We start from the raw sequence: 24,662 nt of genomic DNA on the forward strand, positions 1-24,662 counted from the left end.
ATATATACCAATGAACTGGTTCTTGATCAATCAATGTGCATGGTCGGATAAATTGTAGGCGAACTCTGCATCTGGTCTGGCTGTGCATGATGACTGTAAGATCAAGTTCTCAGACCTAAAGGCGAGACGAAGCTTTAGGTTCATCGTGTTCAAGATTGACGAGAAGTCCATGGAAATCAAGGTGGAGAGGCTCGGTGAGACCAGTTACGGCTACGAAGAATTCACAAACAGCCTCCCAGCTGACGAGTGTCGCTACGCAGTCTATGACCTCGACTTCGTAACCGATGAGAACTGCCAGAAGAGCAAGATCTTCTTCTTCTCCTGGTACGTGCCTATTCATGATTGTGATTGTGTTTTCTCCCATTGCAAATTAGCCTTTGTCCATCAACTTCTGTTTTTGAGCTTCTCAGTCCATCAACTTACCCGCAAAAGAAAAAACTTACCATGTAAGAGGCGCTACGGCAAAAATGCTAGACTCGCACATCATTACCAAGGTTCTACGGGAATATTCCAACTAACTAAACCACCCCCCCTGATTTTCAGGGGGTGGGCCGATTCCACACCCATGGCCAAGCATAAATTGCCGAGTGACTCAACCCCGTAATAACTCCGTGTGTGTAGCTTTACTCGGCACTACAACCATTCCTTCTTATTTACTTGTTGTCCTGAGTATCCTCAATCTCTACTATACCATGTTTCATCATAAGTTTTCTCGATCGCATATACTGTTATTGTAATTCTAGTAGCATAGATATGCTATTGTAATTCTAGTAGCATAGATTTTTTATGATTCTTCCTCTTTTTGGAAAACCTTTTTTATTTGGGAAAATCTCTAAAAAAAATGCCGTGAGAAGAAATTCACATAGTTTTAGGTACAAAAATCAATTATTATTTTTCAAGTATTTATGGGCAGTCCAAATATAACCATTTGTAGACAACAAATATATATATATATATATATATATATATATATATATAATATGTAAAAAAATGAATGCTGGCATTCTACAACAATATGTAAGTAAAGGCAGGATAAACAAATCGCTGCAAAAAATCCCCTTCAAGAAAATGCTGAAAAATTTCTACAACCACGATCTCATTACGTATTAGTCATTACCAATCACGAGGGCCTTTGATATTGCAAGAGGCGTTTGGACCAATGTCACTACAAAGTTTTTATGGATAGTTGTCGGTAGTAGTGCCCCTCATGTAGAGCTCAAGCACCCCTCCCACCCCGTCGCGTTGGGGACCAAGGCCCCTTAATTTTCTTAAGGGTGTGGCGAATAGGCTCGGTAGCTATCAATCCATGACTATATGCTAAGCAGTGATAACTTGGAGCAAATCCACACTAACATGTAGAAGGGATCGGGTGTTTGTATGTTACAATTTTATGCTAATTAGTGATAATTTGTGCTAATCAAAATTGTGTGCTAATCTATGCTAATTTGACACATATTATCTCTTTGGATTTTATCTTACTTAAAATTACTAATATGCATGTTGTTTATTTATGTTTTGGATGGTGGCCTGCACCATAGCATTAGCATTCTTAATTGAGTTATTAAATCATAGGAGAGGGGTGAGGTTTGAGGGAGCTGATAGAAGATGAAGGGCGTGTTTGGGGAATGTTTTGAGAGAGGCCCAGAGATGCCCCGCATCGCCTCCCTAGTGGCTCGAAAAGAAAACCCTAGCCTCCACAATTCCTCCCCCTCCCCTCCTAGTCTCGCCGCCGCCGGTGAGGACTCCCTGGCAAAGGCAGGGCTGGCCCCGAGGAAGGTGGCGGTGGGGCACCTGGCCCAGTGGTGGGGCGGGCATGCGGCGCAGCGGCTTGGAGTTGCAGGTGGCAGCGGCCATCGCCGCGGGATGGGCACGGCAATGCTCCGGATCATGGCGCGTGATGTCAGTTGCAGCCTGGGTGTTGTCCAAGCTCGGCGGCCTTGGCTTAGTGGCCTGAATCTGGGGATCCCTTCCCCGATCTATGGCCCTAGGTCAGGTTCCAAGTCGAGTTTGGCCAGGATTGCAGTGTAGAGGCGACGGTCACCCATGTTGCGCTCTTGCATGGTGGTGGTAGCCGGCTAGGAGGTGGCGGCGCATCTGTTGTCAGATGTGTGACAAGACAATCAGTGAAGACAAAGCCTCGACTATGGTCATGGCGGCATCTCTTGGCATCGTTATCTTGTTAAAGGCATCGTCCTAGCATGTCGCATCGCTCCTTTCGTCCTGCTCTGGGGAAACCCTAGATCCGTTTCCGGATCAGACGATGGCGACGTCTCGCGCCGCGCTCCCTGCTGGAGGCATCGTTTTGGAGCAGGTGCCGACTCGAGTGCACATGTGGAGGAGCAACATGATTTCTACCACATCATCGACGACGGGTCTCAGCGGCAATGGCGCAATGGAGTTTCGGCGACGAGGGCATGTGGATGGACACCTGCATGATGGTGGCACTGTATGGCGTCGTGGTGACGTCGATGGTAGTATGGCCTAACGAGGTGAATGCATTGATCACTACTGAAATGGCACGACCGAAGATGGACACAACTGATCCTAGAGCGTGTGCATGCAGTGCGTGCAGAGGGTCTAGCTAGACAGGTTGGTGCTCTGGGTCTGCTAGTGAGCAGCTCCATGAGGCCATCAGAATAGATGTTATGTGTATTTGGTTTGTTTGGTTATGTGGAATAATATGATGTAATGGTTATGTGCATCGGTCAATGAAAATGGCCGGAGATATTCCACCTTTTCAAAGAAAAGTTATATAGATGGATATACTGGTCATGTTTGGGGTGTGGTGGGGAGAGGTAGTGCTACTATTACACATTCCAGAATTGTCTGGTAACGGTGGTTTAAACACATACATAAATGCCTTTCAAAATTTATAGTTTTGAGAAAAAAAATATAGGGTTATGTTGATTGAAGTTTTGTTGGCACCAACTGAGAAATGGTTTTGCCTGATTTTGGTCGAAAAGTTAGATTTGTGGTGTGTATTCATTCGACAGCTTTGAAGCACTGTTTTGATCCTCCTAAAGTTTATGACATTGTGGTGCATTGTAATAATCATATTTGACTGGATTACTTCTGGATATTCGAATATATACATCCACATACCTTCTGGATAACTATTTTCTGTACCATTTTACTCATATACCAATTATAATAAGAGTAGGGCAATTTGGAGACCGACTCTATAAAGCCCTTAATTTTGAAAAATTGAAAATTCAAACTTTCCAGTTCTAAATATTTCAAAAAAATACACGTGTACAATGATGTAATGTGTATGTGTACAATTTCAGCATGAAGTACCTTGAATTGCGAGTCGCACAAAAAAATTCAAGGACTGTAAGCATGAACAATACATATGCTAAAAAGCCTCATATTTTTTTGTAGCTTTTATTTTAACGTATTTCGTCGTGAAAACTTGCACACATGTACATTAATTATGTCTCTAGTTATATGTGTATTTTTTCTGAAATTTTGGAAACTAGAAATTTTGAATTTTAAAGTTTTCAAATTAAGGCTACATGAAGCTCGGTCTCCATTTGGTATTTTCGTATAATATCACATCATATTATGGGACAAGGGGAGTACTAATTAATCTCCCCATATGCATAACATTTATGGCAACACATATATGCCTTCACTTAAGATGATTTAGTGTTTCCTTACTTTAATAATATAGGTCTCCTGACACGGCAAGAACAAGGAGCAAGATGCTTTATGCGAGCTCCAAGGACAGGTTCAGGAGGGAGATGGACGGCATCCAGTGCGAGATCCAAGCGACCGACCCCAGTGAAATGAGCCTCGACATCATAAAAAGCCGAGCTCACTAATGAAGCACAAGTACATATACTCCAGCTTCACAACGTACAAGGAATATATCCATATGAAACCCTTCCGCAATCGACGGCTCTCGCCATGCCCATGGATTAATTGGCATGGGATACCTCTGGCTTACAATTATCGTTTAAATCATTTGTTCCATATGCTATCTTCCAGTTTTGGGGATAAGCTCTGTCGACATTGATGCCCATATAATTTCCCAATTCCGTTGTTTATTTTCCATGTGCTTGTTCCAATTTTTTAAGGTGTATGGATGTATGCAATTTGTTGGTCTTCCCAACGCGTGTGAAAAGATTAAATAGGTCATTAGGCTTCTCAGTGCAGAAGATGAGGTTTGGGCTATGCAACTCTCAACGCATTGATCGAGTGCACTAGGCACGTATATATGGTGTACAAGACGGGGGCCACAACCTCAACTATAAAAGAAAACTAGGAGGTGGGTGCGGCGAGGTGTCCGAGGAGGCGGGCGACGCCGGAACGCCCGATGTAGGCGGCGAGGACGGCACAGAGGCCTCCGACGGCATCGAGGGGGCGCGACCTGCGGCAGGGGGCGCGGCTCGTCCCATAGCGCGAGGGGCGCCAAAGCCCGGGGGCGGTCCGAGGACCGAGCGGGGCCGTCCACATGACTGGATCGCCGGAGGGCCGCTGGTGGCCGGCGGCGACAAAACGGCGGAGGGTACCTGCTGAAACGGAAACACCTTCTCATCAAAGTAAACGTGTCGTGAGGTGAACACACGATGTGAGACGGGATCGTAGCAGCGTTATCCTTTGGTGTTAGGTGGGTAGCCGAGGAAGCTACAAGCGACGGAGCGAGGTGCAAGCTTATGAGGCGCGATAGCGACGATGCTAGGATAGCAGAGACAGCCGAAAATGTAAAGCTCATCTTGAGAGGGTGGTGCACCGAAGAGAAGATGATGGGGGTGCAAAGTTCCCGCGAGTACGATAGGGTCGAAGGTTAATGAGGAGTGATGTGGTGGTGAGAGCCTCAAACCAAAAGCGCGGAGGCACATTGGCATGAAAAAGAACCATACGAACGCAATCGTTAAGAGTGCGAAGAACGCGTTCAGCGTGACCGCTCTGTTGCGAAGTGTATGGGCAAGTGAGACGAAAAGTCATGCCATGTGTCGTGAGGAGAATGCGAACAGCTAAGTCGTCGAACTCGTTCCTGTTATATGTTTGTAACGCGAGAATGGGACGCCCAAACTGCGTGAAAACATAGGAGTAAAATGCGCGAGAGTGGAAATAACGTCGGACTTACGCCGCAACGGGAAGGTCCACACATAGTGCAAAAAATCATCAAGAATGACAAGATAGTAAAGATAGCCCGTATTACTAGCAACTAGAGAGGTCCACACATCACTATGAATTAACTGAAATGGGTACGATGCAACATGAGAAGAAGCCCTAAATGGAAGACAAGCATGTTCGCCGAGGAGACAAGCATGACAAGAGTGATCATTGATCTTATTACATATGAATGAAAAACTCTGAAGTATATGATGAAGAGTGGCAGGGTTGGGATGACCCAAGCGAGTATGCCAAAGGTCCACACCGGTGGCAAGGGCAATAGGAGCGGCGGAGGTGGTGGTGGCAGTGGAGTGGACCAGGTAGAGCTCGTCGGGGATGTCACATCGGTGGAGCACCATCCGAGTACGAGCGTCCTTAACAGAAAAACCACACTCGTCAAACTCAACGCTAACAGGATTTTCACATGTAAAAGAATGAACGGAAACAAGATTTTTAATAAGATCAGGAGAAACTAAGATGTTAAATAATGACAGTGGAGTAGACATAGACGGAAAAGATGCATGTCCTATGTGAGTAATGGGAAGTGAGGAACCATCGCCGACAGTGATGCGAGTGGAAGTGTGGACAGGATAGGAGGTGTGGAGGTTACCGGGATGGGCAACCATATGTTCGGTAGCTCCGGTGTCCATGTACCAGTCGCCGCCGCCGGTGTAGGTGGACGCAGTGGGAGCGGAGTGCAGGGTCGCCAGCAAGGCCGAGTCCCAAGGCGTGGGGGGAAGCGCGGGACCCGACGACTGTGGCGGGGCCGTTAGGGACAGTGGCGGCAGCCCTCCTGGCTACAGCGGTTGTCTGTAGGAGAGAGACCCATAGGGCGCCGTGTAGGGCTACGGCGCGGCGCAAAATGCTGATGCTAGGGAGGTTGCGCACCGAAAATGCCAGGGGCAGGAGCACGAGGAACCGGCATGGAATTGGCATGCACAACGCCGGTCCATGTATTCTGGCCAGCGTACTATGGGCCAGCTGAAGTTGCTACTGAGGGCGGGGCGGCTCCTCACTGAGCGCTGGCGGACTGCTGCTGCTTGCGCCCACCGCGCCGACCCCCATTAGCGGTCGGCTGTGGCAGGCCGGGGCCGGCGGGGGGCACGCTGATGGCGACGTCAGGCCCCCAGCGGTGCCGGCAGTGAGGGCGGTGTGGGTGGTCTGGGTCCGCGCCATCTTCATCCGCCTCTCCTCCAGCTTGAGGTATGCCACCACCTTGGCGAAGGTTGGCTCCGGGATGAGAGTAAAGTTGGAGGTGGCATTCCCAAAGTCCTCACTGAGACCGGCGGTGAGGGTGCTGATGAGGAGCTCGTCGCTGACTATCTCGCCAAGATCATGGAGCTCATCGGTGAGTTTTTTGAGGCACGTGCTGAAATCATCAATGGATGAGTCAAGCTGCTGGACCCGTAAAACTCGCCGTGGAGGAGGACCTTGCGCTGGAGCCTGTTATCGGTCAAGAGGTTGTTGAGCTGGTCCAGACGGCGTAGGCATCGTATTTGTCGTCCACCACCGTGTGGAAGAGGTCCTTGGAGATGGCGAGGTAGAACTAACGGATGATGGTGGAGTCGAGGATCATCAACTCCTCGTCGTTCACCATGAGGCTGGACTCCACGGTGCCATCAATGTGGCTATGGAGCAAGTACTCGTGAAACACCATGGAGAAATACCACTTCCAAGCGGAGTAGGAGGCGGTGGACTGATCAAGAATGACCGGAACGCGCTCATGGATGTTGAGATCACGAACGAGATTGACGTCCGGACCGGTGAAGGGGTTGGAGGCGGTGGAGAACGTGGAGCTCATGGCGGCGGCTCTGGTTACGGGTGGGAGAGAGGTGGTGGCTGAGACGCGCGGCGGCGGCGGCTGGATGAAGCAGCTGAGACGGGTGGCGGCTGTAGATGGTGCTGGCGGCGGCTGTGTGGGAACAGCGCTGTGACGACAGAAGGAAGAGGCGGTGGCTGCGGGTGGAGGTGGCAGAAGCGAGGAGGGTTAGGCGGCGTCACGGGGCGGCGGCGGCTAGAAGGTAGCGGCGGCGGTGGCGGTGGGTGATGGCGCGAGGGAGCGTCGGCGGTGGCGCGATGGAGGCGCGGCGGCAGCAGCGACTAGGGTTAGGTTAGGATTGGCCTGCGATAGATACGATGTAGAAGATGAGGTTTGGGCCGTGCAACTCGTAATGCATTTTGGTGCACTAGGCACATATATATGATGTACAAGATGGGGGACACAACCTGAACTATGGGCCAGTTCTTTTGGGCAATTCTCCTAGAATTGACCCCCTCCCCAGCTTCTCCCAGAATTGCCACTTAATATTTTTTTACAATTCCTAGCTAGTTAAGGTCTAATTAGCTAGGAATTGTAAAAAAATATTAAATGGCAATTCTGGGAGAAGCTGGGGAGGGGGTCAATTCTGGGAGAATTGCCCAAAAGAACTGGCCCTATATAAGAAAACTAGGAGGTGCGCCTATGACACAATATACATGCACAATACGTTCAACACTCAGTACAATCCACACGCCTCATATAATCTCCGTGCATTCCCCACTACAAAAAACAACGAAATAATCTTCAAACTGTTGTATATATACACCCATCTAGAAAGAACAACAAAATATTAAAATAAAAAAAAATTCCGATGAAAAGTAGGGTATTTATTCCAATTTCACAGGTTCATAAGGAGATCCCGCCTTCGTTGGGTCAACCGACTCATGGAAAGGAGTGGAACGAAAATCTAATTAGACAAAATTTGTACCCTTTTGATGATGACGAGATACGCAGGATCAATCTACTAGCTTCGGAGGTGGAGGACTGCATTGCTTGGCACTATAAAAACAATGGAGTTTTTTCAATCAAGAGCGCCTACAAGTTGGCCGCTACGAGCCAGCTCCAGCAAAGCCAAACCACTTCCAGTTCTTCAAGAGACCCAAATGACCGCAACTGTCACAACCCTAGTCAATGCATGCATTACAGTGATTGCATCATGTTTACTTTTCACAGAAAGTTGAAATGGGGATGAAAGAAACCCCAGCACCACTTAATCCAACTAGGGTTTACTAAAATCTTTTTCAATGAACCTGAAATGCCCTTCTAAAATGTTCATCCTCTTTGCCTTGGTCTAGAACATCTGGAAAAAATGGTGCACACGTTTCTAGGACATCATTGGGTCACTGAATTAAATCTTATGCTATTTGCATTTGGGCATTTAAATGCTATAAAATATGTCAAATGTTCAAATAATCATGAACTAAAATGTTTACTGTTGGAAATATTCGAAACAGTGGCGTTGAGCAGTTTCATGATTTTTGAGAGTACCTAAGTATTTTTAATAAAGCCACAAAGTTGCACAAAGAAAAGAAAATAGAAAATAAAAAGGAAAGAAACTTACCTGGCGGCCCAGCACTGTGGTGGCCCATGGCTAGTCAGCTGCTTCCTCTTGCCAGGCAGGAAGAGAGGAGAGCGCCGGCGTGCCCGAGCTTGCCACGCCGTCAGCTACTTGCCGCCGAGCTGCTGGACGCGTGGATGAGTTCCACCTCGTCGCCCCGACCTCCCCGACACCTCACTCTCCCCCTGCGCCTCTCTCTCGCTGTCTCCCCACCATGGCCGACGCTACCGTAGCCGCACCGCCATCGTAGTCGCGGCCACCGTCGTCTCCACGTTGCCCCGTCGTGTCCAGGAGCTCTGCTACCCTCTATTTCGTTGAGCAGACCGAGCCCCGAGTGCTCGTTCGCCCCGGAGCCAGTGCACCAACCTCGCTCTGCCTCGCCATCGCTGGAGATCCACTTCGCCGTCCTACTCGCTCCAGCTCGTCCCCGACCCCGCTGCCTAGCTTGTCGTCACCGCTGTGAGCTCCTGCCTCTCCCCCTCCTCTCCGTTCTCACTGCCACACACCATAGCAACCACAACAAGCACACCCGCACGCGTCGCCGTCTGAGCTCGTCGCCGACGTGGCTCCGGCCACGCAACGGCCTCACCACCATGCCCAACGGACTCACCGCACCGCATGGGCCTCGTAGGAGCTAGCCCTGCACCTTCACGTGCACTGCAACGACGAGTTCAAGCTCGCCCAAACTCCGGCAGCCGCCAAGCTCATCCCCGGCGTAGTTTCTAGTGACCCCGAGCTCAACCACCACCACCCCTCGATGCAGCTTGCTCCCAGCTACCCGTAGATGGCCTCCGCCGTCCATTTGGTCGCCGGAGTGCGAAACCTGCACCCCTCTGCCGCTTCTGGTCGTCACCGGCGGCTAAATGCCGGCGATTTGACCCAGTTTGACTAGGGATTTGACCCCCCTGGATCACTGACATGTGGGCCCTGCCCTTTGGTCAAACCTAGCTTACCGACTAAACTAACACTAATTAGTTAGTTAACTAATTGTGTCACTGACCGGCGGGTCCCACTGGTCAGGTTTGACTTGGACCGCACAGTTGACCTATTGACACGGTGTTGACGCAGTAAAGCCTTTTTTGGCTTTATTCTTATTCAGAAAATTCCAGAAAATTGTGCTAACTTCTAAAAATCATAGAAATTAATCTGTAACTCGAAATGTAAAGAATTATATATGAAAAATGAACAGAAAAATCCAATCTATCCATATGTACTGGTTTCATGCATGTTTAAGAAACTTAACATGCCGTTTAGTGCAAAACATGATAAAGCACTATTTAAATTCATAAGATGACGTTGGGGTTGAACATTTGGTTCAAAATGGCTGAAATGTAGTTGCATTAGCCCAACACACTCATTTTGCTATGTCATATGCATGCATCATATTGTTGCATATTGTCGTGTATTGATTGTGTTACCGATGTGTTCTCTGCGGTAAGTTCTGTTCCGGAGAATTACCGTGAGTACCCAACCGAAGGACAGTACCTGTCTACCGATCTGCCAGCCAAGTAACCATCATTTGATCATATCGATAAAATCCCATGTTCTCGCTCCTGCTCTCATTTACTGCATTTAAGATAACAACATTTCAAACTGCTGTGTGTTGCGGTAGTTGAACCCATTTCCTCTGCTTGACCTGTCATTGCCACAGTAACTAGATGAAACCCACTAGCATGTGTATAAGTTGGTTGAGCCATGTTTGTGTTTCCTACCTTGCTATGCCTACTATGCTTAGAGTCGTGTCAGGTCTGGTTCATCTGGGTGATGGGATAGAGTGAAATGATCATGTTGGTGATGAGAGTGAAGTGTTGAACATGATTTGGTAAAGGTATCGATGACAGGCCATGTAGGAGTACATGGTGGGTTGTTTCATTGGAACCGTCCCTAAGAACTGAGATCTGTATGTGTGATTTAAGATTAGCTACTATCATGAATTGGGATCCTTAATTGACCTTCTCGGCTCATTAATCGCCCTTGTCCTCTATCCAGGAGTTGCAAGCAGTTTCTGGTGTTTGTAGTATACTGGAGGCCATGCGCAGCGCTGAGCCCCAGGGTGGGTTGTGATGTGGTAGGTACGTGGCACAATGTATTGAGTGCCCGTTTAGTGTCTCGGGAACCCTGCACACATCGTTTGGGGCCGTATGTGGAAACTTCGGCTGGACTCCCTGCGGATGGAACCTGAATAGGCGATAAACCTGGACTAGAGACTTGAGTGTTTAGTCAGGCCGTGGCCGACACCCTCGTTGTACTTCCTCTTGATGGTTGCCGAGTACATCTCGTGTAAACGACGATAAGTGGTGGAAGCGTGTGTGAAGAAGTACACCCCTACAGGGTTAACATCATCTATTCGAATAGCCGCATCCACGGTAAAGGACTACTTGGTTGCCTATACAGTTCATAGACAAGTAAATGCAAACTACTTAAATCCTCAAGACAAGTGTGAGTGCCGTGGATGGCCCTTCCGTAGGATGACGGGAGAGGATCTGCGGTAGTGTATTGTTGTGGTGAGTAGTGGACTCGTGTGCGCAAAACATTTACTAGTTGTTGAGTCGTAGGATAGTTTAGCCAAAAGTCAAAGCTGGCTTGCTGTAATAAACTCCACCATCCCTTTGTTGATAATGTGCATGTATGTAGGATCTGATGTAAGTCTTGTTGAGTACCTTTGTACTCATGTTTGCTTAATTACTGTTGCAGAAGAGAATACCGCCCCTTCTGATGGGTTTTACGTAGACCTCGACGTTGATGAGTAGCTTGATGCCTAGGTGGTGATCCTGAGAATGTGAAGGACCCTTGTAGATAGTTAGGCTTCCTCAAGCCTTTTTACAGCAGAGAGTTTGGTAACCTAACACGCTATGCACCTGAAGAAGTGTCCACCGACGCCAAGAAGCAGGCGAGGTTCCGCAAGGGACTCAGCCCCGAGCTTCGCCATGATCTTCGATTGGAGGAGTGCACTTCCTTCCAGAAGCTAGTGAACAAGGATATCAGTGCTAAGACAGGTCAGACTGACTTTGAAGCTACACGCAAACACGCCTGTGACATTGGTTCCTCATTCGATTCTGGCTCTCAGAAGTGTCAGGTGTGGGTGCCAAACACAGCTCTGCCACCCAGGTTCACTCCGAGGCCATCCTATCAGGCGCCGCGTCCAACCTAGCAGTATGCACCGCCTAAGACTTATGGTGGATTAGCCGCCAATGCTCCTCCACGCACCAACACCGTGACATGCTTCAAGTGTGGAGAACCGGGTCACTACATGCGAGAGTGTCCCCAGAAAAACCACCCCAACCAATCCGAAAAGGTTGTTGGCCGTCGCAAGCCAACAAGGAAGGTGTACTATGCCAAGCTAGCCACCTCTGTACATGGCCATGTGAACTGTGTCTCAGCTGAAGAGGCTCAGGATGATCCCAATGTCGTTCTTGGTACGCTCCTTGTTAACTACCATCCGACATCTGTTCTTTTCAATACTAGAGCATGTCATTCATTTATATCTAAGAGCGATGCTCGTTTGCACAACACCACATTCTGTTATATGCCCACTTCCATGGTAATTCAAACCCCAGGATCCAAATGGCAAACTTCTAGAGTAAGCCACGTGAATGAGATTCATGTCGATAGACTTGTTTTCCTTGCGTCTTTGATTGCTCTCAAATCCTCGGACATAAATATCATCTTGGGTATGGACTGGATGACAGCCCATCATGCTAAGATTGATTGCTACTCTAGGACTATTAAACTTACACATCCATCGGGCAAGGTAGCCAATGTCTTGACCTGATGTCTGAGCGTCAGCTCTACTCTCTTAATGCATGTCCTTTGCTAGACCTCGAAGACGTTCTGTTAGTCCGTGACTCCCCGATGTCTTTCCAGAAGAACTGCCAGGTGTTCCACCTACAGGGATGTCGAGTTCGTGACAGATCTTGTCCCAGGAACTGTCTCAATCTCTAGGAAACCTTATAAGATGGCACCCCTACAACTAGCTGAACTCAAGAAACAACTCGATGAGTCCTTGAAAAATGGTTTCATCCGTCCTAGTTCTTCTCCATGGGCTTGTCCCGTCCTCTTCGTCAAGAAGAAGGATGGTGCGGATCAGGTGGTTGTAGATTATCGACCCGTCAATTTGGTCACCATAAAGAACAAGTATCCGCTCCCTAGGATCAACGACTTGTATGACCAGCTCGCTGGATCCTCAATCTTTTCCAAGATGGATTAGAGGTTGGGCTACCATCAAATCAAAATCAAGAACAAGGACATTCCCAAAACGGCCGTTGTTACTCGTTATGGCCAATACGAGTACACCGCCATGTCCTTCGGTTTAACCAATGCCCCAGCCACCTTCTCTTGGTTTATGAACTGGATCTTCATGGAGTATTTGGATAAATTCATCGTGGTATACCTCGATGATATACTCATCTACTCCAAGAATAAGGAAGAACATGCCGAGCATCTAAGGCTGGTATTGCCGAAACTTCGAGAGCTTGGTATTGCCGAAACTCGCCTTTATGCCAAATTCTCTAAATGTGAATTTTGGTTACCAGAAGTGACCTATCTAGACCATGTAATCTCTGGTTAGGGTATTTCTTTCAATCCTGAGCGAGTTCAAGCCGTTCTTATTTGGACTCCACCTGAATCGGTCAAGAAAGTTTGGAGTTTCTTTGGCTTAGCGAGCTACTGCTGCCGCTTTGTGAGAACTTCTCCAAGGATGCTAAACCTCTAACTGAACTCCTCAAGAAAGTTAAAAAGCTCGAGTGGACCCCACAGTGTGAGTATAGTTTTCAGGAACTGAACAGACGCCTGACATCTGTTCCCATACTGGTACCACCAGATTTCTCCAAGGACTTTGTTATCTATTGTGACGCCTCGCGACAAGGACTAGGTTGCATACCCATGCAAGATCGTCATGTAATTGCCTATGCTTCACGGTAGTTGCATCCACATGAGGAAAATTATCCTACATATGATCTAGAGCTTGCAGTTGTAGTCCATGCACTCAAAACCCGATGACATTAACTTCTCAGTAATCGTTGCAAAATCTTCACCGACATTACCATTCCCCATCTTCTCTTGGGTGTCATGGATGATGAAGCCTCTGATGAAGAAGACGATGATGAAGATGACGCGCTGCATACATTCTCGTGTTCACACAAGCGCTGCCCCCTACCTGGCACACTAAAGATGTCGTGGGAAAACACGGCCACTTATGGGGGCATCGGCCCCTTGTGGTTCGGCAGGCGGGAAGAGCACATTGCACAAAGTGCGGATGGTGTAGTGCATCACGACAGTGATCACACGGGCACATTTTACCAAGGTTTTGGCCGCCGCGAGGTGTAAATCCCTACTCCTGCTTTGGTGGATTGATGAGGGGACCATGGTGGACACACAACGCTCGAGCCCAGTAAGATTGCCTTAGGGTGAGAGCAGCTTAGCTCGTACGAGAGTACAAGGGTCCGAATCCTTTCTAATGTTGCCACGGACCTCCTTTTATAGATCAAGGGGTCACCACAATGGCAAATCAGTCATTGCATACTGATTAGATAGAAAACAGTGCTATCATACCTAACTCTACAGACAGCACAAGGTGCATTAAATTTGTCGCTTAGTGTCATGTCGTAGCGCAGCCCGGCAAGCCTTGCCGGGCCGTTCATCCACTTTCTCGCCTGCCTGCATGACACATCTCTGGACAAGTGTCATTTGGAGGTGATTTCCTTCGGAAGTGGCTACCATGTGTCAAATAATAGCCACTTAGTCACTTGGGGGCTCGACACCACACTAATCGATGACTTGCATTGCTATGAGGTAGAGAGGTGAAGCCTGGGCGGGGTAGTCCGCCCTCAGCGTCCCCGGTAAACTTGCCAGGGAAGTCTTGAGACTTTTCTTCGGGGCAACCTCGACCCCGCCAAGCTTGCCTGCCCGACAAAGGAGGTTTTTCCTTAGTGGTATCTTGCTCCTTTAGCTTGACTTGGTCTTCTTGATGTGCCTTTCAAATTCTCAAAGAGCTATTTCTTCTGCTTGGTCTTGTCTTGAATGTTGAGAGTTACCGGACTGGTGGTTTGCTGTCCGTACACAAGTCAGGGGAAAACATACACCCCTGTTTGTGTACCCTGACATGTATGGTCCTAGCTATGGATGGCCCCACGCTCTAAAGGGAAAAGAAAAAGGCAAGGAAATTTATTCATCTGAAGAAGAAGAATCTGACTGCAACTCTACCATTGTAGAAGAAATTGACAGAGAACTAGCAATTGTTGTGAAGAAGTTCCAGAAGTTTTCCAAGAAGAATCGCCTCGGAATGTCTTCAAAGTATGACTCAAAGAAGACTGGAGAAGCGTCTATTTGAGACTACAACAAGAGAAGTTGTCACAAATGCAAGACACTAGGCCACTCCATCACTGATTGCCTCTGTGGCAAAAGGGCTCTAAGAAGAAGAAGACAAGTAGAGATGATGATTATGATGAAAAAAAGAAGAAATCCTCAAAGTCTTCATCAAAATATTCATCATGCAAGAAAAGCAGTTCTAGTAGAGATCGTGCTTTCATTGGTAAGGAAATGTATCCTGAAGAAGAATCTGAACAAGAGGAAGCTGAGGAATCCGAGGAGGAACTGGTACGCGTCGGTGCTATACAAATGGTTTAAAACCCCTTTCCGTGACGGCATTTGGAACCGTCACCTAGTGAGTGTGGGCGATTAGGGGGTCCTTCCCAAACGACCCAATAACCGTCGGGGATATGCCCTCCTGGCACACACGCTCGGCAAAATGAGGTCGTGTGCGACCGACGAGCGACCAAATACGGTTATACATATAGTAGTGCTAAAAAATACAATTATACAGGTGAAATCATTTCCGATCGTAAGTACATCCCACACAGTCAGTCCCTGCGAAATGTTTCCGTTCGTATATACATCCCACACAGTCGCTGCAAGGAAAATGTTTCTGTTCGTAGGTACATCACACACAATTTTCCCTGTTAAATCGTTTGTGATGGCGTTCCCATCGCACACAATATTAAAAAAATTATCGTTTGCATTATTGAATGCATCACACACGGTGCATAAAAGAAACTGCGTGGCAAAATCTATCCATCACACACAATTTTTATGCAGTAAACGTTTGCGCAAGGTGGCCTAACGCAAACAATTTTGAAGAGAACGTCGTGATTGTTCATCGATCCAACACAGTTTATTTCTAGAAACTACGTGCATTGCCTTAGGTCATCGCCCACGGTATTTTCTCAATAACCGTTTGCCATAGCTAAAACCAATTAGTAGGCTAATTCGCCATTAGCAGGCTAATTTCCCTATTATAAATAATCCATTTATTAATCTAATTGACGTTCATATTAAACACATAATATAGTTTATTCCCATATTAAGGAAGCAGGATTTCATAATTGAAATACATCAGGGTACAACATGATAGCTTCAGCACTCAGCTACCCCATTACACAACTGCACCAACACCAAGTTTCACATGACCTTTCAAAATTAGCATCATAGATGGTACATAGACAGATGCATCTCATCGGTAAAACTGCTGAAGTGGAAGGTAAATATTGAGCCTTCATTGATGTTGAAGGTATTTGAAACTTTAGGCTAGTGCATGTGGATTGACCGTCCATCATTCGTCCTCTTCAGGAACACTTCCATATTGAACCGTGGGTGTTGTATGAAAACCTTCCTCGCCTCCTGACCATAGAGGTGGTTTGAGAGGTAATCATCAGTGAACTGCTTTGGAAAGGCCTGAAAACAAGGATGTGCATAAATATCTTCTCTATATTGGAAATGGGGCAATGGAATAAAAAAGGCAAGGTATAATAGTTAATACCATCTTGTAGTGAACTGATGTCTTCTTCATTATGCAGACAAAGATCTTGTTGTTTTTTGTCGCCAATTTCTTTATCCTAACAATCTTTCTAAGTTTTTTGACTTGATTGATATTCATGGACAACGCATTTCCCCATATGCAAAAATGGTCGAAAAGTTGGTCAAAACCTCTAACAGCAGGACCTACATGTGCAAGACCGAACTGTTAAAACCCTAAGTATTAGAATGGTTCCTCCAATTGCACAATATTGTGCTATTAGACAACGGACCATGCATGTGCCAACCTCAATTGTAAACCTCAGTGCTTCCCATTATATTGTTTCCCTGCAACACATATAAGTTAGTTAGTAATCAGGTTAAGTAAGGGTTCACATGCTATCAGTAAAATATGTTGATGAGAAATAAGGACACTGCGGATTCATCAGATTAATTCAAGCCACATGGAAAACCCACTTACGCAAACCAAGCAAGATTAAGAACTACGAAATATAGCACTTGTATATGTTTCTCATATATTAATTGCAGCCAAATTCGATTTATTCCTCACATGCACAACAATACAAAATTCCAACCACGACAATTGGACATCGCATTGCAGAATTGAACAAAGCAGTTAACTAAACACCACAACAAATGAACCAAACATTAACTGAGCACCACATTGCACAATATAACATACTTCTAATAGAAGATCAGACAGTTAACCGAACCAAGCATGCTTAACAACTTGGAAATATAGCAATTGTATTTGTTTCTCATGTATTTAGTACAGCCAAATTCGATTTACATCTCACATGGTATACAATAACATAATGCACCCACAACTATTGAACATCGCATTGCAGAATTGAACCAAATAGTTAAGTAAACACCCAACACAAATGAACCAAACTTTAACTGAGCAACACATTGCACAATGTATAACCAAACCAAGCATGCTTGACAACTTGGAAATATAGCAATTGTATTTGTTTCTCATGTATTTAGTATAGCCAATTTCGATTTATTTCTCACATGGTATACAATAACAGAATGCACCCACAACTATTGAACATCGCATTGCAGAATTGAACCAAACAGTTAACTAAACACCTCAACACAAATGAACCAAACGTTAACTGAGCACCACAGTGCACAATGTATAACCAAACCAAGCATGCTTGACAACTTGGAAAAATAGCAATTGTATTCGTTTCTCATGTATTTTGTAAAGATAAATTCAATTTATTTCTCACATGGAGGACAGTACAAAATTGTAGCCTGAAGAATTGAACATCACATTTGCAGAATTGAACCAAACAGTTACCTGAAGATGACAACTAATTAACTAAACAGTTAATAAGTGAGCACCACACTGCATGACATATAGAACATATACACAGGAGCAATAGATTGCATGGTAAATTTAGATAACACAATTCACTAGAAATTGTTAAGGAAAGGCAGGAGCAGCACATGCAATGGGTAAACCGAGCATGCTTAACTGGCGTAGCTAGCAAATGGCAAGGTGCTCCTGCAAAGTCTAGGGGTCGGCACGAATGGTAACCATCACGACCTCATCCGTGTGTGCGGACATGATTTGCTTCTCCGCTGCCAAATGCTCCTTTGATCCTGGCTATACTACATGCACCATGGCTTAGGGGTCTGTGATTTGGGTGGAAGGTGTCGCGTTCGCGCCGGCGGTCGGGGCATGTGGGATGTGGAAGGAGGAGGAGGACGCGGTTCGGGTGTGGATTACCTGCCTGGATAGGAGAGGCCGAGCAGCGTGAAGGAGGGTCGCCGGCGAGGAGGCGGCGCTGCAAGCAAGGAGTGAAGGTTTCAACTTGGAAAGGAAGGCGGAAATAGGGGAAATGTGGCTTTTGGTAAGGGGGATGGGGCGGGGAGGTAGATATTTCCGCGGAAGCAGAAAATTTGGAATCGCTTCAGCGAAAAACTGGCGCGCAAAGTGGCATCATACACGGTCCCTTATTCAGATGTAATGACCAAATCTCGAAGAATTTGAGTCTCTATGCTTACCGTGCTAGTCCCTGGATCGAAATCGGTAGCACACACAGTATAGATGAATACCAGAATAGCAAGTGCATCATTTATTACAATGTATGATCCAGAGTATATAAAATAAAACAATCTGCATAGCACTTGGCTAGCTTTATTCAGTCAAACAACGTAAATGTAGCAGAAAATAACGATGAGTCCCATCTTAGCCCACTAGCGATGCTAAGTGCAGACTCGCGACCCTAACGGTACCTTACTCTTCGTCTGAATACCCTGCAACATGAGACATTGCAGCCATATAGGTCAATACTTTGAATGTATTGGCAAGTTACACAGGAGTAATAATATAGCAGACCTACATGTATATGCATAATACAACAAAAGGAAGGCTTGGGTTTTTTTTTGCAGAAAGCTGATTTTGTCCTCATAACCACCTAATAGTCAAATTTTTATTTAGTTCTTTTATTACTACAATTAAATACACAAGGTTGAGTTGGCAAAAATCAACTCCAACCTACCCTTTTATTAAGTTGCCCACAAATATTATTAAGTGTCACATCTGTCAAGATCATCCAACAACTGTAATGGCATAGTGGCTCAAATTTTCTCATAACCGGGGGCACGGCTAATCATGATTAGTTTTAATACTCTGTAGAGTTTAGTACGCTTTACCCACTGGACCCAATCCGAAGATTGAGACAAAGTATTTCAGAAGAGGTTCCCTTAACCACCTGACGTCCACATCCCACCTACATAAGCTACATCTGTCGACACTATCTGGGCAAGGGTTCCAACAACTGATCAACTACGCTAGAGCCTATATAGCAAGTGGCCGCACATGGAAGCTATTAGTCACTAAGTCTGTCTGATCTTTTTGAACCTCGACGGCATTCCACTTAGGGTGCACTCTCATGGGCGCATGGCCTTAGAAAAGGTGCAAGACCCCATGAGGCCTTCCCTCAATACCATGCAATACCACTTCCACCCAGAGGTGAATTAAATCCTTAGTTACTACTCAATTTATTTAAATATGTAATCCTCATGTAAACTCAACGTATAGACGAACCACCCCCGTCTACAAAGCATAGCAACTACAACTACCACGATTTGAAATTACGGGAAGATAGCTCAACAGCATATAGCAAAATAATATAGTATTCCTATACATGCATAAATTTATAGTGTGATATAACTACATACATAGAAAACAATAGGTAAAGGATGATCAACATGTAACTTCCCTTGGTTTTGGTTCAAAAAGTCACACTCCTGACAATAGCTTGCGTCACATTCCAGACAATCTACACATTTCACACAGTTCAACAAATCAATCATCGGAACACGAATAGAACCAAAATAAAAACCAACAGCAAGAAAAAGAATTTTTAAAACTCAACAACAGTAGCATAACAACACTTAAATTGCACTATGGTCACAATACAAAAATAAACACTAGATTCCGGCAAACGGTTTGAGAGTTATGGCCTCCGGAAGGTTTATTTCAAATTTGAACGAATTCAAATTTAAAAAGTGCAAACATGTGCAAAGTTTGGTTCTGTGATAAATTGCTGATTTTTGTGAGTGCACAGGAAAAAGAAATACCCAAATTGCATTTATAGAATAGGAGTTATAGATAGTTGAATTTTGGATGAAAATCTGTGAAAAACAAAAAGAAACAGAAATCTCCAGGTTCCTGTGCGGCACTGTAGTTGGGCCTGTAGCAGTCTGCCACGTAGCAGTTTGTGATTAGCCAAAGGATCCTATGCGCGTGCATGCTCACAAAAAGCAGAGGACGGCGGCGACAGTCTCGGGTGGTGGCGGCGGCGCTCCTCCGCTGGGTCTCCGGCGAAGGCGAGGTGACGGGCCGGTGCGGCGTTGAGTGGCGGAGGCGTTGGTGGGGTTAAAGGGCGACGGTTTGTCCTCGAACAGCGGTGGCAAAGACGTGAACTCCGACGAGCTCCGGTGAAGTCGGCCGGCTTGTTCCTCTCCCTTTGCTGCGTTTTCGGCAACACAAAGACGTCACGCGAGGGTGGCTTCGAGCGGGGAAAACGAAGGAAGCAGGCGGAGCGGCTCCAAGTGCACTTACGGCGGCGGAATCGCCCGGCGAACGGCGGTGTACAATGGAGCTCCTCGTGAGATGCGCTTTGTCGTAATCGAGGCGTGCGGTAGCTGGAAAGATCAAGGAGGGGATGCAGGGTTGCCCTGGGTCTTCTGTTTGCGCACGGCAGCTCGGGCGCGCTTGAGGTGGTCCAGGGCGCGAGCTCGACTCGGGTTCAGCCTCGGCATGCGTGCAGCATGCGGTCCGGCTCGGGGAAGAAGAAAGCGGCGCGGGGATTGGTGGGCCGCAGGTAGTTGGGCCGTGGGTTAGCTGGGCTGCGCTGCGGCGCTATGTCGCGCTGCTTCTTTTTGTTTTAAAGAAAACAAAACTGCTACATAAGTTAAACTAAAATAAAAACAAGATAATAAAACTAAACAAAAATATATATACTTACAATAGAATATATACTACTAATATAAACTACAGGAACACTTTCCTCACCTAATGCAATTTTAGAAATTCATTTTGATGCAATAGGACACAAAAACAGTAAAATAACACACAAATAAAATATTTTGGAGAATAAGAAAAATACCAGAACATATCAGATGAACTGGAAATAATATTCTGGACATTATGAACATTTTTTAAAACAGGGGAGAAGTCATGTTATCTCCACTCCAATAAATTGCCTTTAGTTGCATAATGAAAAGAATATTGCAGAAGAGCAAATAATGCATGGAAAATATGATATGAATATGTATGATCTAATAACATCCTAATTTAGGGAAACTGCGATGTTACATCAGAACTATGCACGATATGTGAACATCACAAACGGTTCAGATACCTTAACCCGTGTGTGATGAGTTTGAACGTCAAAAATTTTGGTTCCAATTTCCATGGTTATAGTGCTCATCCACGTCATTGCATAATTTGGGTACAACAAGGAGACTATAGCACACCCACACTTCTTAATCCAGCAAGTTCAACAATTAAACAGGGCTAGCTGGCCTAAACATTACTCTAACGAATTAAAGACCGACGCTCTTAATTGAACAAATCAAAGAGTACTACTACGGCTGGTGCTCGTCGATCTCCGCCGCCTCCTCCATGTCCAGCTCGCGCCCGACGGTCTCCTAGGGAAGGAGCTCCATGGCATCCATCACACCTTATTAGGCAAGCATCTCGCCATCCGCGTCTGCCATCTCTTTGGAACAGGCTGCCACGAGCTGGACGTGGGTGGCTGCGATATGGGCTTGGACGGGCTCCGTCGTTGCAAGTTATGCGGCGGAGGAACGGAAAACTGCTTGAACGCTCTCAATGATTGCCAACTCTTCGGTCGTGGGTTGCCGACCGTTATCGGAGAAGTTCGTTCTATTTGTGCGGTGACCGCCATGAGCTGGGCGTGGCCTCGACATGGTCGTGGGCGGCCTCCATCCAGGCTAAGGCTGCCGCTATGGAACGGACAGCTGTTGTGCCACTCTCGCCAGCTGCTATCCTTGAGGCAGATGTTGTTGCCGCCACCTGAGAAGCAACAGCGGCCGTTTGGGCTGCCTTGGCCGCCCGGTCACAGATTGTAGCTACACTCAAGCACGTTGTTAGCACGCGTATTGCGGCTGCGGCCGCGCTCTCGCTGGAGTGGGCAGCCGAAGTTGCCCTCACGACGCGGGTCCACGTCCCATCTTTCACCGGCGATGATTGAACAGTGAAATGATATTTGTGGAGCGAGCTAGTCTGCTTGACACGCCGGCTGTGGACTATAGCCGACGCACCTTCTCGCGGAAGCCATAGGCGTACTATACACTGACGGTGCTCCAGGATATTATGTACTGCATCTCACACGGTTGGTGATAATAAACTGTGTGGGATCAACGTGATTTTTAATTCTGATTTGAATTACAGAATGGGGTCACAATGGCAATGGACGGTGTTTGAATTGCTAGACCTTTTATCAGCAGTGAACATGCAATTATATGTGTGTCATAAAAAATTGGAATTGTTCAGGGTTCCTTTGGACATTTTTATATGGTAACTTGGTTTTCTAGGCATTTCAGGTGCACAATTCAATTAAACCACATGCTCCAGTCCATAAGAACGGTTTGCAAACACATGCAAGAAATGAGAATGAATGTCAAACACCTTGACACTGTCGCGCAGCCGCTAACATTGAGATACATGCTTTTAACATTCTAGTAAATCAAAAACTCATGTGAAATTCATGAAACTTGACATGATATCATGGAACGGTAGCGACATGCTGTGGTAAAAATATTGCCCCATTTGGGGCAGGTGTGGGGTATAAGCTTCTCGCAAACCAGAGCTTCTCTCACAACAAGCCTGATGGTTTCAGTAGGGTATGTGCCACCTTGGGGGATGAAATGATATATGTTGCCTCTTCTTACTTTCAAAATGCTTCTCATGTCAACATGGAACAACACGTGTGTTGTGTCAATTTTTGGGATTTTTTGGGGTTCGTTTTGACATTTTTCATGCATTAATTCAGTGTTCAATGCATTCATGAGCACAATTCAAATTTGAACTACATGCACATGCTCTAATGCATATAAATTGGTTCAAAATTCAAATCTGTGTCCTTGGTTCCATGCTTAGGTCCCATGCAAGAAATGGGAATGATTGTCAAACACCCTGCCACCATCACTCGGACACAAACATTGAGATTCTTGGTTTTTAAATTCTAGTAAATCCAAAACTCATCTTAAATTCATGAAACTTGGCATGCTATCATGGAGCGGCATCAACATGCCATGGTAAAATTATTGTCCCATTTGGGGCAGGTTTGGGGATCTGCTTCTCATAAACCAAAGGATCTCAAAACAAGCCTGATGGTTTCGGTAGGAAACGTCCCACCTTTGGGGAGGAAACAATATCCGCTGCCTCTTATTGCTTTCAAAAAATTTCTAGTGTCAACATAGAACAATAGGAGTGTTGTGTCAATTTTTGGGATTTTTTGGGGTTCGTTTGGACATTTTTATGCATTAATTGAGTTTTCGATGCATTTATGTGCATAATTCAAATTTGAACTACATGCACATGTTCTAATGCATATAAATTGGTTGAAAAATCAAATCTTTGTCCTTGTTTGCATTCTTAGGTCCCATGCAAGAAATGGGAATGAATGTCAAACACCTTGCCACCGTCACTCTGCCGCAAACATTTAGATTCTTGGTTTTTAAATTCTAGTAAATGCAAAAGTCATCTAAAATTCATGAAACTTGGCATGCTATCATGGAGCGGCATCGACAAGCCGTGGTAATTTTTTGTCCCATTTGAGGTAGGTTTGGGTATAAGCTTCTCACAAACCAGAGCTTCTCACAACAAGCCTTATGGTTTCGGTAGGAATGTCCCACATTCGGGGATGAAATGATATCTGCTGCCTCGTATCGATTTCAGAAATATTCTAGTGTCAACATAGAACAACAGGAGTGTTGTGTTAAGTTGTCACGTCCCTAGCCTTGCTATGTACTTGGACTAGCTTGGTTGCTGCATCATGTTTAAATTTCATTTAAACCTGAAATGGGGATTGTTCAAACCCTAGCTCCAGATCAAATCAAATAGGTTCAACCTAAAATAATCTTCAATGAACCCAAAATGCCTTTGGAAATGTTCATTATTTTTGATAAAGGTGAAAACCTCTGCCAAAAATGATGAGCATATTTCTTGGCCATTTATGGTTTTTGAATTAAATCATAATTGTATTTGAGTTGAAGCAAATAAATTCTATAAATATTTTTATTGCTCCAATGATCCTGGAATATTTTGTGGAGCTCTAGGATAAACCTTATTGCATCCACAATAATTTCCAGAGAGCTGCAAAAATAATTTGGTTAAGAAACCAAATTAAAACAAAACTGCAAAATTAGAAAACAGAAACAAAGAAAATAGAAAAGAACAGGGACTCACCTAGACCCTTACCTGGCCTGGCGCTGTTACAGCCCAGCTGGGCAGCACACCTGGCCGCCCAGCCCACCAGGGGCAGCCTCGTCTTCTACCTCTTGCCAGTAGGCAGAGGAGAAGCTGGGCACGGCGCACGTGCGCGCCACCTCCATCCTGCTCACCTACCTCCTCGACGGCCTAGACGCCTCTAGCATTGCCACGCATACCCCTTGGACCCCCCCCCCCTCGACCTCTCCCCTCTCTTCCTGCCTCGCACTCCCGAAGCCGAGAAAAGCCGTCGCCGCCGTCCGCTGCCACCGCGTCCACTAGCATCCCGGCGACGTGCCAAGCTGCCCAAGAGCTCCGCCTTGTACCCCTCTTCCTCCTCATCGAGTTATGCAACGTCGGGCGCCCCCGAGCGC

General features: G+C 46.1%; 1 protein-coding gene across 1 annotated transcript in view; it reads left to right on the forward strand.

The window, feature by feature from the left end:
- LOC119367692 (actin-depolymerizing factor 9) overlaps positions 1 to 4,109 on the forward strand; it is a 4,909-nt gene extending 800 nt beyond the window's left edge. The window contains exons 2-3 of the mRNA XM_037633143.1: positions 59 to 324; positions 3,674 to 4,109. Coding sequence (XP_037489040.1) covers positions 59 to 324; positions 3,674 to 3,824 — 417 coding nt within the window. The 3' untranslated portion in view covers positions 3,825 to 4,109. The remainder of the gene's footprint in view (positions 1 to 58; positions 325 to 3,673) is intronic.
- The last annotated feature ends 20,553 nt before the right edge of the window (positions 4,110 to 24,662 follow it).

Source organism: Triticum dicoccoides, chromosome 2B (assembly GCF_002162155.2).
Source record: "Triticum dicoccoides isolate Atlit2015 ecotype Zavitan chromosome 2B, WEW_v2.0, whole genome shotgun sequence".
In the NCBI taxonomy this organism is placed as follows: domain Eukaryota; kingdom Viridiplantae; phylum Streptophyta; class Magnoliopsida; order Poales; family Poaceae; genus Triticum; species Triticum dicoccoides.